The 15593-nt window shown below is 48.3% G+C and overlaps 2 protein-coding genes across 2 annotated transcripts; one reads left to right on the top strand and one right to left on the bottom strand.

Moving 5' to 3' along the window:
• Window positions 1-11471: 11471 nt before the first annotated feature.
• BT62DRAFT_896778 (uncharacterized protein) lies at window positions 11472-11912 on the bottom strand (the record flags this gene model as incomplete). Its single annotated transcript, XM_043183277.1, has 1 exon — window positions 11472-11912. A coding segment is annotated over one exon (441 nt), but the record flags the coding sequence as incomplete, so codon positions are not given.
• A 630-nt stretch (window positions 11913-12542) lies between these two features.
• Window positions 12543-14500, top strand: BT62DRAFT_1006442 (uncharacterized protein; the record flags this gene model as incomplete). The annotated part of the gene is made up of 10 exons (XM_043177248.1): window positions 12543-12617; window positions 12690-12776; window positions 12843-12934; window positions 12967-13039; window positions 13125-13224; window positions 13298-13453; window positions 13511-13595; window positions 13671-13776; window positions 14176-14337; window positions 14390-14500. The coding sequence occupies 10 exons, from the start codon at window positions 12543-12545 to the stop codon at window positions 14498-14500; spliced, it is 1047 nt and encodes a 348-aa protein (XP_043038989.1).
• Window positions 14501-15593: the final 1093 nt, after the last annotated feature.

The following is a 15593-nucleotide window of genomic DNA, read 5'->3' on the forward strand; positions in this document are numbered from 1 at the left end:
CCGAGACCCCCACCGAGCCCAACTCCGGCTCCAGCCCATCTGTCAGCAGGCTGGGGATCGACGATCCACATGGAAGGACCATCCACCCCGACTATGCAAACGCGGAGATTGCCATCTCTGCAGCAGGAGACCCCTTCTGACATCTCCACATGGGGAGCGAGCCTGAGGTCGGAACCGCTAGCGAAAGGGGAAGAGCTGCATGGGACAGAATCATACACCAAATATTCCCAGACTGGGATCTTACCATTCCCTTCGACTACGACCAGGCAGTACAGCAGCAGAACCAGAACCGAGAAGGAGAAATTAGGCGAACCCAGGAAGAGCTCGCCAACTATGTATGAGAGGAGGCCCAAGAGCAGTATGAGGCGGCAGAGTACGACAGGCAGGGAAGGGCACGAAGAAGAAGAGAGGAAATCAAAAGGATGGGGTCAGCCTCCCCTAGGGAGTATGAGCTCTGTACCGATTCAGGGTCTCCCTTCAGAGAGCCCGACTCAGAGGATGACCCATGGACGGGACCTGCCAGCATTGTCAGCTGGAATGAAGCCATCAGACGAAGAGGGACAGAGGAACCTCAACCTCAACCTCCCACCCCCGAATATCCTGCCTGCACCGACACCATCTCCTCGGACGCCGACTCTGTCCTTGGAGCCTACGGGCTCCGAGTACCCGACAATGCCCACGTCCCCGACAGGGCTCTCCAGCGATTCCTGGGCAGCAGGGTCGCTCGACGGTTCCTTAATCCCGAGTTCCAACGACACTTCAGCCTCTATAGCCGAGAACTGGAGGAGACGAGAGCGCATGGAGGGACATGCTATAGTCAACTCAGGAGCCCCCCCATTGCCTGAACTAGTGACCAAGGAGACGCCGGACCCAGCACCCAAGTCAATGGGAGGGTCCCCAACGACCCTTCGTCCAGCTGTGCCGTCCATCTACGACCAGCCCATCTGTTCCCTCCTCAAGGAAGGGGACAGCAGGGACAAGGGCGACGAGGAGGACAATGACAGTGATGACCCGTACCAACAACAATTGGAACGAGCAGGGGAGGATACAGATGAGGAAGCCTTGAGAGAAGAAATAGGGAGAGCAAGGGATGAGGAGTATCAGGAGCTATACGAGCAGGGAAGGAACTTCTTATGGCAGGACGTGCGCTGGCAAGCAATGTCCTTAGGACTGGAATATCGGTATGCAGGAGACACTGAAAAAAGATGCATTTTACAGTATGCTGCGACGGAATACGCATGGAAAGAGTATGGCTGGTGGCACCCAGAAGATCTGCTCATGCCGATACCCCCGTACCAATCCCCTAACAAACCAAGAATGCCGGCGCCAATGCCACGTACCCCCCCCATACCACCAAAGCGAGCCATCTACGTCGCGCCCTCAATTTGAAACCGGGCCGACATCAATCCGTCAATCTGAAGCACGGCTTCATGGCTTGCTCAAACCAGAAATCGGCCAGCATGGCAACCTACCAAGGTTCAAAATCCCTGGACCAGCAGAGGAAGTCAGCTTCTCAGTGGACAACCACCTCCAGATCAGGCAGAATCAAGCGGGAAGGACCCTGTTCGGGATGACCCTGAGGCGGTTCGCCTCGGGTTCACAGTACGGGACGGAATCATTGTCCGAGTAGTCGACCCAAAAGGAAGTCCAGTCGCCAATGACAATTCGCTACACTCCTTCTCTGGACCACCTGTCGAATGGCATCAACCGCCATTTGATGGCTGGCCTAACCCGATGGGCCTGCTACCGCATAATGCTAACGTCTTACAATGTCACCCCGACCTCCTCCGAAAGCCTCGCCCCTTTAAAGAGGCCTCCAATGACATTGACCGATTCCTGGTAGACTGTGAACAGTATTTTGAAGTCTATGTAGGATATATCGGGACAGATATGAACAAGGTCGCATTCGCCACCTCGTACCTGGAGGACAAAGCCAAGACGTGGTGGATCCTAATTTCCCCAAACTTCCGATCCTCCACCAGGGAGCACTATCGCTATCCCTCATGGCCGGTATTCAAGCAGATGCTCAACGACAAATTTATTGACCCTGCAGTCCAGGAGGTACATAAACAAAAGATCAAGAAGTACAAGATGGGAGATAAGGCAGCCACCGACTACTTCGACAAGTTGGAACGACTCGCCAAACTTGTGGGAATCTGGGACAACACTACAAACAATGGGAGGATGGTGGAGGTGCTCAAGAGAGGGGTACCCTCCTCGTACCTCACAATGATTTCGGCCATGGGCGTCAAAATGCTGATGCCCGTAGGGTATGATGAATGGAAGGAATGAATCATCGAGATGTACAAGGAGCGACAAAGGCAGAAAGTGGAGGCAACGACTTTACAGGAGTACTCCAAGAAGCCGACCCCACCAACCCCGAACAAGCCAGGGCAAACTGCCGGGAAATCATCGGGATCCCCTCAAATGCCCACCTATGGAAGCCAGAAGACGGGCACCGGAACGACTTACACTGGAGCAGGGAAGCCTATGGACATCGACCGCTTGAAGAAAGAAGGAAAATACTTCACATGCGGCCAGAAGGGGCACATGTCCAAGGACTGCCCAAAGAAGAAGAAGACCCGGGAAGACATACGAGTGCAGATAGCCAAGTTACAAAAAGAGGACGAAGAACTCGGAAAGGAAACGAAGATTGAGGAGGTAAAAGACAGGGCCAATCAGTGAACGACTCCACTGGATTGGCCAAAGAACCCTATGGTGTGCCTGTCTCAACTGCTGGATGGACTTACGATACTTCTGTAGTTACATACATGCATTCGAATATACCAGTTGACCACACACACCCAAACGAGTCGAAAAAACAAGCTCAAACACCTACGGGCCAAATAAGGGCAGAGAGCCCGAAGGAGTGGCTCAAACCATTCGAAACTGAATGGACGTGGAGAGCCATCAAAGAAGCAGCAGATGACAATGCAGCAGAGGCTGTTCTATGGGGATGGATACATCGGGCCAGGATGGAAGAAGTCACTATGGATGCCATAAACGGGTTACGAGGAGCCGAGCGGAGCCAAGCCCTGGAGTGGCTGGACGAGTTAAAGGGTCCACCGAAGTTCGTCAGGCGAACTAAAACCCCTGGGAGGGACCTGATGACCAAGGCCCAGATCGAGACCCTGACCAATCGAACTGCCCACTCGGTCACTGCTCTGATCGACAGTGGCTGTACCGGAAGCTCCATCAATCGAACCTTCGTCCATCAGCATAACCTTCCCACCAGAACCACTGCCGCACCCATACCAGTATACAACGCTGATGGAACAAAGAATCAAGCCGGATCAATCATGGAATTTGTCGAGCTTAGGTTGTCCATCAGGGATCACTCCGAGAGGATTGACTTAGCCGTGATGGATCTCAGAACCAAGGAGCTGTTCCTGGGGCACGACTGGCTGATTCGGCATAACCCGCTCATCAACTGGAAGACTGGGAGACTCACATTTGCATGGTGCCGATGTCGAAAAATCCCATATGAATTACCTGACGAGGATCCGGAGGACCGGTGGGATGAAGAGATGGAGGACAGCGAAACTATCCTAGCCATCGACCTACAGAGGGAAATTCATATCCGAGCAGTACATCATGCCAACAACCTAGCCGCCAAGGCCCACGAGGGAAGGGAAGAGAAGACCTTTGAAGAAATGGTACCAAAGTGGGCACGCGACTATCGGGACCTCTTTGAAAAGGAAAGCTTCGATGAGCTCCCACTCCCCAAACCCTGGGATCATGCAATCGAGTTGATCCCCAACGCCAGCACCAACCTCGATTGTAAGACTTACCCCCTCGGTAGCCAAGAGCAATTAGAGCTCGACAAGTTCCTAGATGAGAACTTATCCTCCGGGCGAATTCGACCGTCGAAATCCCCCATGGCCTCCCCCTTCTTCTTCGTAAAAAAGAAAGATGGTAAACTTCGACCCGTGCAGGATTACCGCAAGCTGAACGAGATGACCATCAAGAACAGGTACCCGCTGCCACTGATCTTGGAACTAATGGACAAACTCCGAGGGGCCAAGTATTATACTAAACTTGATGTCCGTTGGGGATATAACAACGTCTGGATCAAGGAAGGGGATGAGTGGAAGGCCACATTCAGGACCAATCGGGGATTATTCGAACCCACCATGATGTTCTTTGGCTTGACGAATTCTCCCGCCACCTTCCAGTGGATGATGAATGACATCTTCAAGGATCTCATCGCCACCGGGAAGGTGACCATTTACCTCAATGACATCCTCATAATGTCCAAGACCAAGGAGGAACACCGCAATCTGGTCCGACAGGTCCTCGCCCTCATGAGAAAGCACAAACTATTTCTCAAAGCAGAAAAATGCGAATTTGAAGTGCTAGAAACTGAGTACCTTGGAGTAATTATCAGCGAGGGAAGCATACGCATGGACCCGATAAAGGTCGCAGGGGTGGTAGATTGGCTGACCCCAACCAAGAAAAAGGAATTACAATCCTTCCTTGGTTTCACCAACTTCTACAGATGGTTCATACGGGATTACAGCAAAGTCATTCGACCCATGACACAACTCATGGGAAACGCCCCATGGGGGTGGGAGACTCCGCAACGACTCGCTTTTGAAGACCTAAAGCGACGACTGGCAGAAGATGTAGTCCTTGCCATACCATCTCAAGAAGGGAAGTTCCGAGTAGAGGCCGATTCCAGTGAAGGAGCCATAGGAGCCGTATTGTCCCAAGAACAAGATGGGAAATGGCAACCCGTCGCGTTCCTCTCAAAAGCATTAATCACAACCAAAAGGAACTACGAAATCTACGACAAGGAGCTACTCGCAATAATGCTCGCTCTTGAGGAGTGGCAACATTACCTAATAGGGGCAGTCGACCCCTTTGAGATCTGGACGGACCACCAGAATCTCAGATATTTCCATCAACCGCAGAAATTAAACCGACGCCAAGCTCAATGGGTCACTGAACTTGCCCAATATCATTACACATTACATCACAAGGCCGGAGCTGCCAATAAGAAGGCCGACCTCCTCTCCCGCCGCGCAGATCACGATCAAGGAAAAAACGACAATGAAGGAATTACCATCCTACGCCCAGAGCACTTCCGAGCATTAATAATGCCAATGGAGGAGGAAATACATGAGCGCATCAAGAGCGCGACATGGGACCCACATCTGTGGGATCAGAGGATTGCTCCTTCACTCAATCATGAACGAGGAATGACAAAGGGGGATGGAATGATCCGTTACGATGGAAGAATTTATATCCCACGAGTCCAACGTCTGCGCGGGGAAATCATCGCAACCTGTCATGACCATGCCACGGCAGGACACCCCGGTATTGCTAAGACAAAGGAACTTGTCCTACGAAATTACTGGTGGCCCAAACTTGGTAATGACATCACCTCATACGTCAAAGCCTGCGAGACATGCCAAAGAGGGAAGGCGTCAACACAATCCTGACCAGCGCCCTTACACTCCAATGAAGTGCCTTCACAACCATGGACCCATATCTCCGTAGATATGATCACCGGACTCCCAGACTGTAATGGTTATGACGCGATTCTCGTCATAGTCGATCGGTTCTCCAAGACAATCATCCCGGTCACATGCTCCACCGAACTAACCTCAGAGGGGTGGGCAAAGATCTTACGCGATGAAGTCTATGCCAAGTATGGAATGCCGCAGGTGGTCATCTCAGACCGAGGGCCACAATTTGTCTCGAAATTCCTCGACGACCTGTACAAATTGCTACAGATAAAACGAAACGCATCCACAGCCTACCACCCGCAGACCGATGGACAGACCGAACGGGCAAACCAAGAAGTTGAAAAATACTTGTGTCTATTTATCAACTATCGACAAGATGATTGGGTTGAATGGCTAGCACTTGCAGCCTTCCAACATAATAACAGGGTACACTCCGCTACCAGCTTAACACCCTTTTTCGTCAACCATGGACGACACCCACATGTCGCTCAAACGAGCCATCATAAAACAACTACCCCTTCATCAACAGCCTTCGTCACGACATTGGAAAAAATTCACACCGAAACAAAAGCTGCACTAGAAAAAACGGCAAGCGCCATGAAGCACCAATATGACAAACACCGATGTGCAGCTCATGTTTACCGGACCAATGAGAAAGTCTGGCTTGATACAACCAATCTCCACCTTCCCCGGCCAAAATGAAAACTGGCCGACAAACGCATCGGCCCCTTCCCAATTATAGCAAAAATCAGAGAATCCGCGTACAAGCTGAAACTGCCACCCGGGTGGAAAATACATGACATATTCAACGAGTCACTTCTCACCCCTTATATCGCTCCCACCTTCTCTAATCAAGAGCGACCACCACCACCGCCCCCTGAATTGATCGATAACGAGGAACAATACGAGATCGATCAGGTACTAAATCACAAACTGCGAAAGGTCAAAGCCCGCAGGGGCGGTATGACAACGACAGTGGACTACCTTGTCAGTTGGAAAGGTTACGGCGTGGAATCAAACCAATGGATAAACGAAAAATATATGAACGCTGATGATGCCATACACAACTATGAATTATCCCTTAATTAAGCCATCGGGACGATGGTCTTAAGCGGGGGGTAATGTTACGAATTTCTCCCCTTTTATTCCCTTTCACCTCTATTCATGCTTAGTCAGGAGGCACAAGACCATGGGAAGCTTAGTCAGCACAACTAATTTGCCCATCTTGTCACTATGACAGTCGAGCCCAACAACAGCACAATCATCCTTTTATGTATGGTAACGATGCTCAAGGACAACGAGCACCATGGATACAGACACACATAATAAGCAAGTAGTATAATTAGGAGACATCTGGATAGTATTTAAGGACCAATGCTCTTGCTGGTAAAACCCAGCTTCGAGCTAAAGTTTATACATACCATTCTACCTCGAGTCTATATCTGACCTTGAGTCACACCGTTCGGATATATATAAAGTGAACTCAGGTGATTCCTCGAAGTGCGAAGGAACACCTGCTTATCACGTGTATCTGTCCACGTGATGCTTGGGCTAAACACAAATACATTCAAGCCTCAATATAGTCAATGTCTGACACATATCAGAAAGTACAAACCTTGTTTGTGATGTGCTCAGCAGAAAAGGGACAGATAGCCCTCATTCAGTGATGAATGGTAGTATAATGATTGTTAGCCCAGACTAGTTTAGTGGTGATGGGCTGGTTTTCAATATCTATAGTGCAGAAGTGACCCCAGAGAGCATCTCAGATGATACAAGGCACCTTCTTGACTGATTCAAGAACATACCAGCCTATGTGAAGATTGTCAAGGCCTTGGCCCTTCTCACAGAGTTTTCAGATGACAGCAGCTCTATATGGTGAGCAGCACATCAAGCAGCAGAGTATATGACAGATGGTGGAAGGCTGTGGCACCTAGGTGGCAGCAGCCTAAGATAGACATGAGCTAGAGTAGAATGCCTCACTTCAGAGGAGATGAGGTTAAAAGTGGTGCTGCAACACAAGCATGGGGGTCATCAGAGGTGAGATACAATGAAGATGGCACTTATGAACAAGTACCAGTGCTCAGGGTTGGACCAGATCATCAATGAAGTTATTCTGAACTGCAGACAGTGTAAGGCTTTCAGTGGGACTCATCTCCATGCATTACTGGAATGAATCATATGGTGACACCCCTTTGAACTACTAGTCAGTGACTATTTGACTATACCAAAAAGGAAAAGATGGATTCCATGAGGTTGGTCTGTATCTAGGCATGCACAGCCAGTAGATTTTGGCTTCAAGTACAGGACTCATAGATCAGTGAAGACCACAAAGTCTGCTCTTCATTCTCTGTTCACATCATACTCACTATGAGACACATTCATATTAAATGATGGCTCACCATTCAACAATGAGGAGGTTTATGAAATGTGTGCAACCTTTGGCTGCAAGCATCATGTTATCACAGCCTACTCACCTTGGGTCAATGGACTTGTTGAAAGAATGAATAGGATCCTTCTGGCCATTCTAGCTCAACTCTGTGCACTGGACTTAGGAGAGGAGGGTTGAATGGAGATCAAAGTCTGAGAAGATCTATCATACCACTGGCCAGACTACTTTGACAGGATGATCTACATATTGAATATGTGCATACTCTGACACCTCAATCACACACCAAACAAGCCCTTTTTTAGCACAATCATCAATTCCAGACTATCTGCTTTGGCTGATATAGTGGTCAAGGTGTTGAAAGACAATGTTGAGAGACAGATGGCATATTCTGAGCAGCAATGCCTGCATAGATATGCCTGAGTGGTCAGTCATGGGGAGAAGCAGAAACAGATGTTCAATAGGAGGGTCATCAGCTTGAAGCCTGACCAGATAGTGTTTGCAGAGATGAAGCTTGTATAGGTTTTTAACACATGCCTAGACAAGATGATGCTGGCAAAGAAGAAACTATTATCAAGGTGGTCAGGTGCATTGAGAATAACAGAACACATACTGAACTCATACATGGTGGCAACAGTGGCTAGTGTACCTCTCAAAGGGAGGTTCCATATAAGGAGACTCTGGAGGTTCATTCCACTAGTGGGATTCTTGCTCAAATGGTATGAGAAGGACTGGATGGCAAGGTTAGAGAGTGGAGAGGTGTTACTTCCCCTGGAGGAGAGTACACAGGAGGAGGCCAATGAATATGGCATGGAGGACAAAGAGGAGGATTTTGTCAGAAGAAGCAATAATGAGAGTGTGGTGCAGGAGGAGGAAGGAAGGAAGGATCCTTCAATCAGTGCTAGGGTTGCAGAGAAGCACCAGGGTGGTGCCATGTGGTAGGGGGGCACATGAGAGCATTGGAAGTGTAAGGCAGAAGGAGTGTAAGACAGAAGGAGGAAGGCAGTCAGGTGGAGGCAGATCAGAAAGTAGGCAGAGGAGATGGAGATGGATAGTAGCATATGTACATCAGGGGCCAGTATAGATAGAGGGCCATTCTGGAGTAGAGAGGAATCTATTCTGTTCTCAGACTGTCTTTCAAGATGTTCCAACAGTTGAGGATGTCACCACTCCATTCTTGCCAGTTGTTGACTTGTTTGTCAAGGTTGGCTGTGGTGAATATGGAGCTCTGGATTATCATAACAGATATTGAGAGTTTTGTCACATCTGTAGGCAGAGGAGTGATGGTGGATGATGTAGTCAGCTGGGTTTCTGAGAGGTTTGTCATGTCATCTCAGTGGCAGGGTGGCATAAAATCAGAAAAAATGTGCAGAAGGGGAGATAAGAACTTGTGGTTCCATGTATCCATATCAACATAGAATAAACAAGAATGATCTAGATAATAACTCTCAGCTCAGAACTTGAGATGTACACCTATAATCCATTAGAATCTGGATATATAAGAGAGTTAACTCAGCTCCAACATGATGGTACATTAAGAGACTAAAGAAAGGGGTAGAATAAGGACTATGCTAGCTAAATAGTGGTGGGACAAAGGAAGGTCCTTGGTGCTTGCTGAGAACACAGTTAGATCCCAACACTACATAAAACAAATTCACCACCAAAACATTTTTCTGCATGATATAAAAAGTCAGCTTCCACAGCAGCCATCAAGGAGCTCAATTGCTACTTCCAGTACCTCAAGAAGACTTCAAGCACTGTAACCCAATTCAGTGGTGGTATATGAGATATCATGACAATTCCAGGTATAGTACTTGCACAATACATTGTAGGTTGAGCCTTTCAGTTGACACTATCAGGTTCTGCAGTAGTTGTAGAGGACATATTTTCACCTGGAAGAGATTTAGTTTCATTGCACCATGCTAGACTACAGCCAGAAACTATTAAAACTTTGATGTTCGTGAAACATCATCTTCGAAAGGCACACGAGGCCATTGACATTGTCCTTGATGATGATAATTAGTTGTACAGTAGCTATATATTTTAATTCTATCTGTAAATACCGTACAACCATTTTATGGCCGTACCCGTATACGGGCATGGTGGGCATCCCTAAGCCTTTCGGACCCACGAGCGACTTCATTACACGATACGTAGAGCCTAATGACATGATGTCCCACAGAACCAATCAGAGAAATTTATATTCACTCTTCCTCTCATCTAGCGATGGAATGGCACCCCCGCTCCAAGCAATGAGGTCTCAGAACCCTAAGCAACAAGATATCGGATCCATGAGCATAAATGAATCAAGTATCATTATTTATAAAGTATCTGCTCGTCTAAGTCAGATATTCTATCGAGTTGCGCTTGACAGAACAAAGTAAATGCTTGCCCGATATCCACCCTTCCGCTTAATCATTACGTTCCGAGCCACTACCCGCGTCGGATGAGCTCCACTCACTTTCTGGGGGATCCAGTCCATCCTTATCACACTTTACAACCAGTCCATCCTCCAACAACGCTCTCCAAAGTTCTCCCGTTTCCTCATCATCAAAGGTCTCCAATGGCGAATCTAAACGTATTTCTTGGAGGATGCTGCAGGTGCGGCCCTCGCTCGGCCCTTCAACGGTAGATGGACGTCGGCGAGACTCCACCATCTTCACGAAGCCGGTGTTCAGGCTTCTAAACTGTGAAGAGCGCAGGTCTAACGAAGTGAGCTTCGGCAGGAGTAGGGGGACGTCGGGATCGGAAAGAACAATAAGTCTGGCGAGAAAGGCGTTAGAGAGGGGATCGACGCGGACTCGAAGGTCTGTAACATTCGGTGTGGACAGCAGGAAGCGTGCGAAGGACACAGGACTTCCCCCCGTGCTGCGAAGATTGGCACATACTTCAAGTGTGGTAGCCGTACAAAGATTGGACATGTCCGCCAGAGGAAATACGGCGCGTAGGCCCTGGTCCCTGCATTCAATTTTCAGAGAGACCAGGGAAGGAAGGCGAAGGGAAGCATAGATCTGAGCAAGGGCCCCCTCCGTCACGGTGAAAGAGTTCTCGCAGAGTGATAAATGACGAAGGCTGGGGAGGGTGATAATGTCAACCGGATGCGAGGCGAATTCATTTTCGTGACATACGAGATACAGACGAGTGAGCGAGGATGATTGTGCTAACATCCGGAGCACATCGAAATGCTCTGCGTTATTAGCCTCGAAACCGTGGTATTCTATTAGATTGTGAAAGGGTACGTCGAACGGTCCAATGGATTTTGTGACATGGAGGTATTTCAGCGAAGGAAGCGCGGCAAAAGCATCGATTCGGATAAGCATCCCCCTCGGTTTCTCGGCGCGGGGGTTGACCTGCAAGGCGAGGTGCGTGACGCGGCCGAAAGACCCGCTATACGGGGTCAAAGTGTGGAAAAAGGTGTGTGAAACATTCAGCATTAGAGTTGTGCACTGAGAAATAAACTTTGGAATGATCAATGGGAGTAACGCATGATCATCGTAGGGATTCGATATCGAAAGACTGATCTCATGCCCCTTAAGTCTCTGGAGCTGAAGCTCGAGAAGGTATTCGCCATTCCCCAACTCTGCGCCATCACCAAGAATCAGGTTAACACACGACCATAGCCGTGCTGTGTTTATCGCCACCGCTCTCCATTGATGGCAAACATAGGATACTGTCCATGGAGCATCGTCTATTACCAGAGAGTCGTAGTCATACCTATCCCATGAATCAAACAGCTTGGCAGGATTTCGAACGCAATGACCAAAAATTACAGTCAAGATATCATCGGGAAGGCGACGAATTGGATGTAGGCCAATTTTGATGATGTCAATCTCGCAGGAAATGGCATCACGCGCACGTAAATGGGCTTCGAGCTCCATTCGTAGCCGGGCAATTTTCTCGTCGATGTATGACAAGGATTCGAGACGACGCGCAAGCTCATCACGTAGAATATTCTCTTGCGCGTTTGATGGTGGCTCATTGTTTTCGTACAAGCTTTTAAGTGATCCTGCTAGTATGAAATCATCGGCGCCAGAAAGGAGATCAGAAGGAGACATGGACCTTTTTAGTCAGAAAAGAGCTCAGTATATTTTTTTCTCCCTTGAGCATGATAGAGTGATGCACTAACCTTCCGAGTGCTACTGTTTATAGCTTCAAGGTGAGGACTCGATCAGCAAATACAATCTGATTGACCTATGAATATTCCGGCAAACATTAGGACCGCACAATGGGTGAATATGAGCACACTGACCGAGATAACTTGATATCTAAAGTGAAAAGGAATGATAATGAGACTGCGAGGGGAGTGTGACCACAGTGGATGCAAGGGGAACTCGTCCTCGACGTGGACGATCGGACTGGGACGTGGGCGTTCGGACCGAGACGTCTCAGGCAAACATAGACAATCTCAATTGAAAATACTTTCTCATTTGAAATTCAAGCGTTCAGCGCTCAGCAGCAACCTGCTCCACTTTCTGTATTCTCGATGGATTCAAGGAGAAAACATGCTGCATGTTATTTAGAAGGAATCATGGATACCTCTCTCTAGTGCGATCCCCCTGCATTTCTAGTACAGTATTCTTGATTGATTTCTTTTTTTTTCAGGCTGCCCTGTAGTCTGTGGACTGGTATTTCTTTAGGGTATGATTACGGAGTACATTCGAACGTCTTGTGCTCGGGAATAGTCTATGCCTTGGGCCTGTCCAGAGAAGGGAATACCCCCAGCTTATCTTCGCGTCACTGCCGACCTGCCCGTCTCCACCGTATCCTTGGTTCTGAGCCTCTCAAAACGCACAACATTGACCGGTCTGCCGGCGGAATAACTTTTGAATCAGATTCATACGATCCTCGGCCCGCTAGAGTGCGCTTCTCAATTCTGTAACAAGCCAGCGCTCAGTGATTCCTTGCCATTTGGTGTCTCGGTGAGACTTGGAGTCGGTGGACATGATTTTATCTCAGAGTTGAATATCATGCCCACGACTCTATAGGGTTGTGGTTGTGCACGCGCGGGATGGTCTGTTTACCCCGCGGTATCAACGAAAAGACCTCAAGGTGCGCCTACGACCAACCGCAACCTTTCGTTAGCCTGATTTACTAACATATATCGCCTAGCGCTGATGTTAACATATCACCTGGACTCCTACGAGTCTTGACAGGCTCTGTATCAGTACTTTCATTGCAATATGTATGTTGCAAGTGGAGCTGCTGCAAATTAGTGGTGTATTTATGTTAAGGTATAACCTCCGCGAACATCTATACCGACTTGCTAGGATATGGTATCAGTCAGGCATGTTGAACTTATTTTCGTGTATCATACACTAATGGCTCTCCAATTACGGTGTCCCATCCGTACGTCGTCCGCGGCTATCGGTGAAAGGGTCATCAGCTTGGCCATCTTTTTATGTCACGACGTGGTCATGGACGCCGTTGACCATCTGTGCAGCCCCAAGAATTGCGGCGTATCCAGGGCGCTTGGAAAGCGACTTTCCCAGTCTGTCGGTTGTTGTAGCAACACGACAGCCGTACCTGAGGACTTCCCGTTCGTCGGAGAGTCCTATATTAGACACGCATGTTACCATCGCTTCAGCTAGATGTCAAGGTGCATATACATCATTGCAGTTTGTTCGTTCCTTTCTGATTCATCATTGAATGTTAGACTTCGATTATCATCGAGAGACTGACAGCCGGATGCAGAAGCGCGTGCTTTGCATGATTGACAGCAATGCCGCTCGACCCCGCGGGTATGTTTGTCGCCTTTGAATCGTTTCGCCTTCTGATATTGATACGATTGTTGTGTGGGATGCAGTTACTGACAGGGCATGTCGACCCTTCGAATCTTTCTCTGCTGGATCAAGGTCTAGTGTATGTTCGGTGCCTCAACATCTTCCGATGCTTGCTCTTTTATTTGCGTTAGCCTTTAGGGTGAGCATTTTCCATCACAGTTATCGCCTTCTGTTAGCAATATTTACGGGTGTATGTTTCGCAGCTGTTGGGCTGGGCTTGAAGATCGCACAATGAATGTTTTTCACTGTCCGCACAGTGGCTGTATGTAACTGGGTTGGTTTATATCTTTATGTATACACTGATACGTTCCTGATGCAAGCTTCAGAACTCGCGGTAGTGGAGTTCAGTGGGGTATCAATCAGTAATCGATTGTCAGTCCTGAGAGCATTAATAATCCTCACATCGACTGGCTTCGGTTATGATGGGAGCTTCGCATGGAACTTTGATACATCGATGGGAAATGCGAGCCATACTCTGCTAAATTGACACCATCTTGCCCACAACCAAATATCGTAACGGACGTCTCCTCTCTGCTAGAAAAACCTCAGTGACCCCACTGTGTCGGGAGACGCCCGGCTATCAAGACTCTGGGATGGCGCCGCTACCGAGGCTAGAGATCCCACCATTGGAACAGGACGCGGCCTAAATGTCGCGCCAGAGGATGAAATTTCCAACCCAGTGGTCCGGAATGTCGGCCCGGTATACCTACCGGCAAAGGTTTTTTTATTCCCTTTGCCGACGACATTGAAAGCGCTGCGCATTGCGCAACACGCGGACGCTTCTCTCTTCTGACACCGGTTACAATGCCCAATATATTGCATCGCAAGCACGTAATGCATTCAGCGCATCCGCCTTTCTATAGTTAACAAACAATGATAACATGCCTCGCGATACCCCTGGGTTCTCTGTATTTTCGGTACGCTTTATTTATAGCTTCACTAAGAAGGCTCACTTCACCTCCTCAATTTAGTTAATCGTTTTCCAAATTCTTAGTGACCTACACAATGAGCTTTCACCTACTGCGCCTTTGCTTATTATAGCAGGCTATCATTGCAAAGACCTACACGATGAAACTTTAGGCAATTCCTTCGTAAAATTCGCCAGCCCACTAATTTCTTGTCCTTCAGAGTTTGAGTTCTTAAAAGATTGTTCGGCAATATCGAGTAAGTGACTGGTGGCTGTCCAAGCTTCTAAACCCTCAGAAATGTAACCAACAGCAACGGCCGAGCTCTTTTAATATCTCTGCCTTTCCATTGCCACAGAGTACAGATCGCCGTCGCAAATTATTTTGTTCCTTGTTTTCTTTTAGAGCACACTTGCGCCAAAGCGCGGCATATCTTAGAACATGTTAGCGGTTTTTCGACTCTACAGGTTGCTCATCTAAGGTACCCGGATCGAGAAGTTAGCCCTTCCCGTTCATCACCTACGTGCTCGGAGATTAACTGGGATCTTTATATGCCAGTTCTTTCATTAAGACTTTATTTGAACATGTTGCTAATAGTGATATTCATCTAAACGTCTGGAATCGACGTCGTCCACCTCGCATAGACCTAGAGGTATGTTGCTGGTTACTGCCTGCAACTTATTCCTCATCCTATCCTTCTTTTTCCGACCTTGTCTGAAATATCACAGACATACTGAATCAATCCTTCTAGCCATTTTTGCATCGGCCGGAGCTACTAATACCATGGTGGTGATGGGGGGAAGAAGCAACTGCTGCGTCCCCGTCAATGATTGGTGGACCAAACTCCTACTAAAACTCAGGCTTGCCAAAAACTGACACTCCTCATGTGCTACAGACATCGCTAAGAGGCTACACGCCTGATAGGTGCTTTGAATAGAACAATCTTCCCACCCGCCGTGTCGTCACGACGTCACCTGTGAAAGGTACGCGCCACGTAATTTACAATCATGAAAAAGTTGTCCATTTGGTCGCTTTTCAGACCCGGTCGGCC

The sequence above is a fragment of the Guyanagaster necrorhizus genome, assembly GCF_019112545.1.
Source record: "Guyanagaster necrorhizus MCA 3950 unplaced genomic scaffold BT62scaffold_14, whole genome shotgun sequence".
NCBI classification, from domain to species: domain Eukaryota; kingdom Fungi; phylum Basidiomycota; class Agaricomycetes; order Agaricales; family Physalacriaceae; genus Guyanagaster; species Guyanagaster necrorhizus.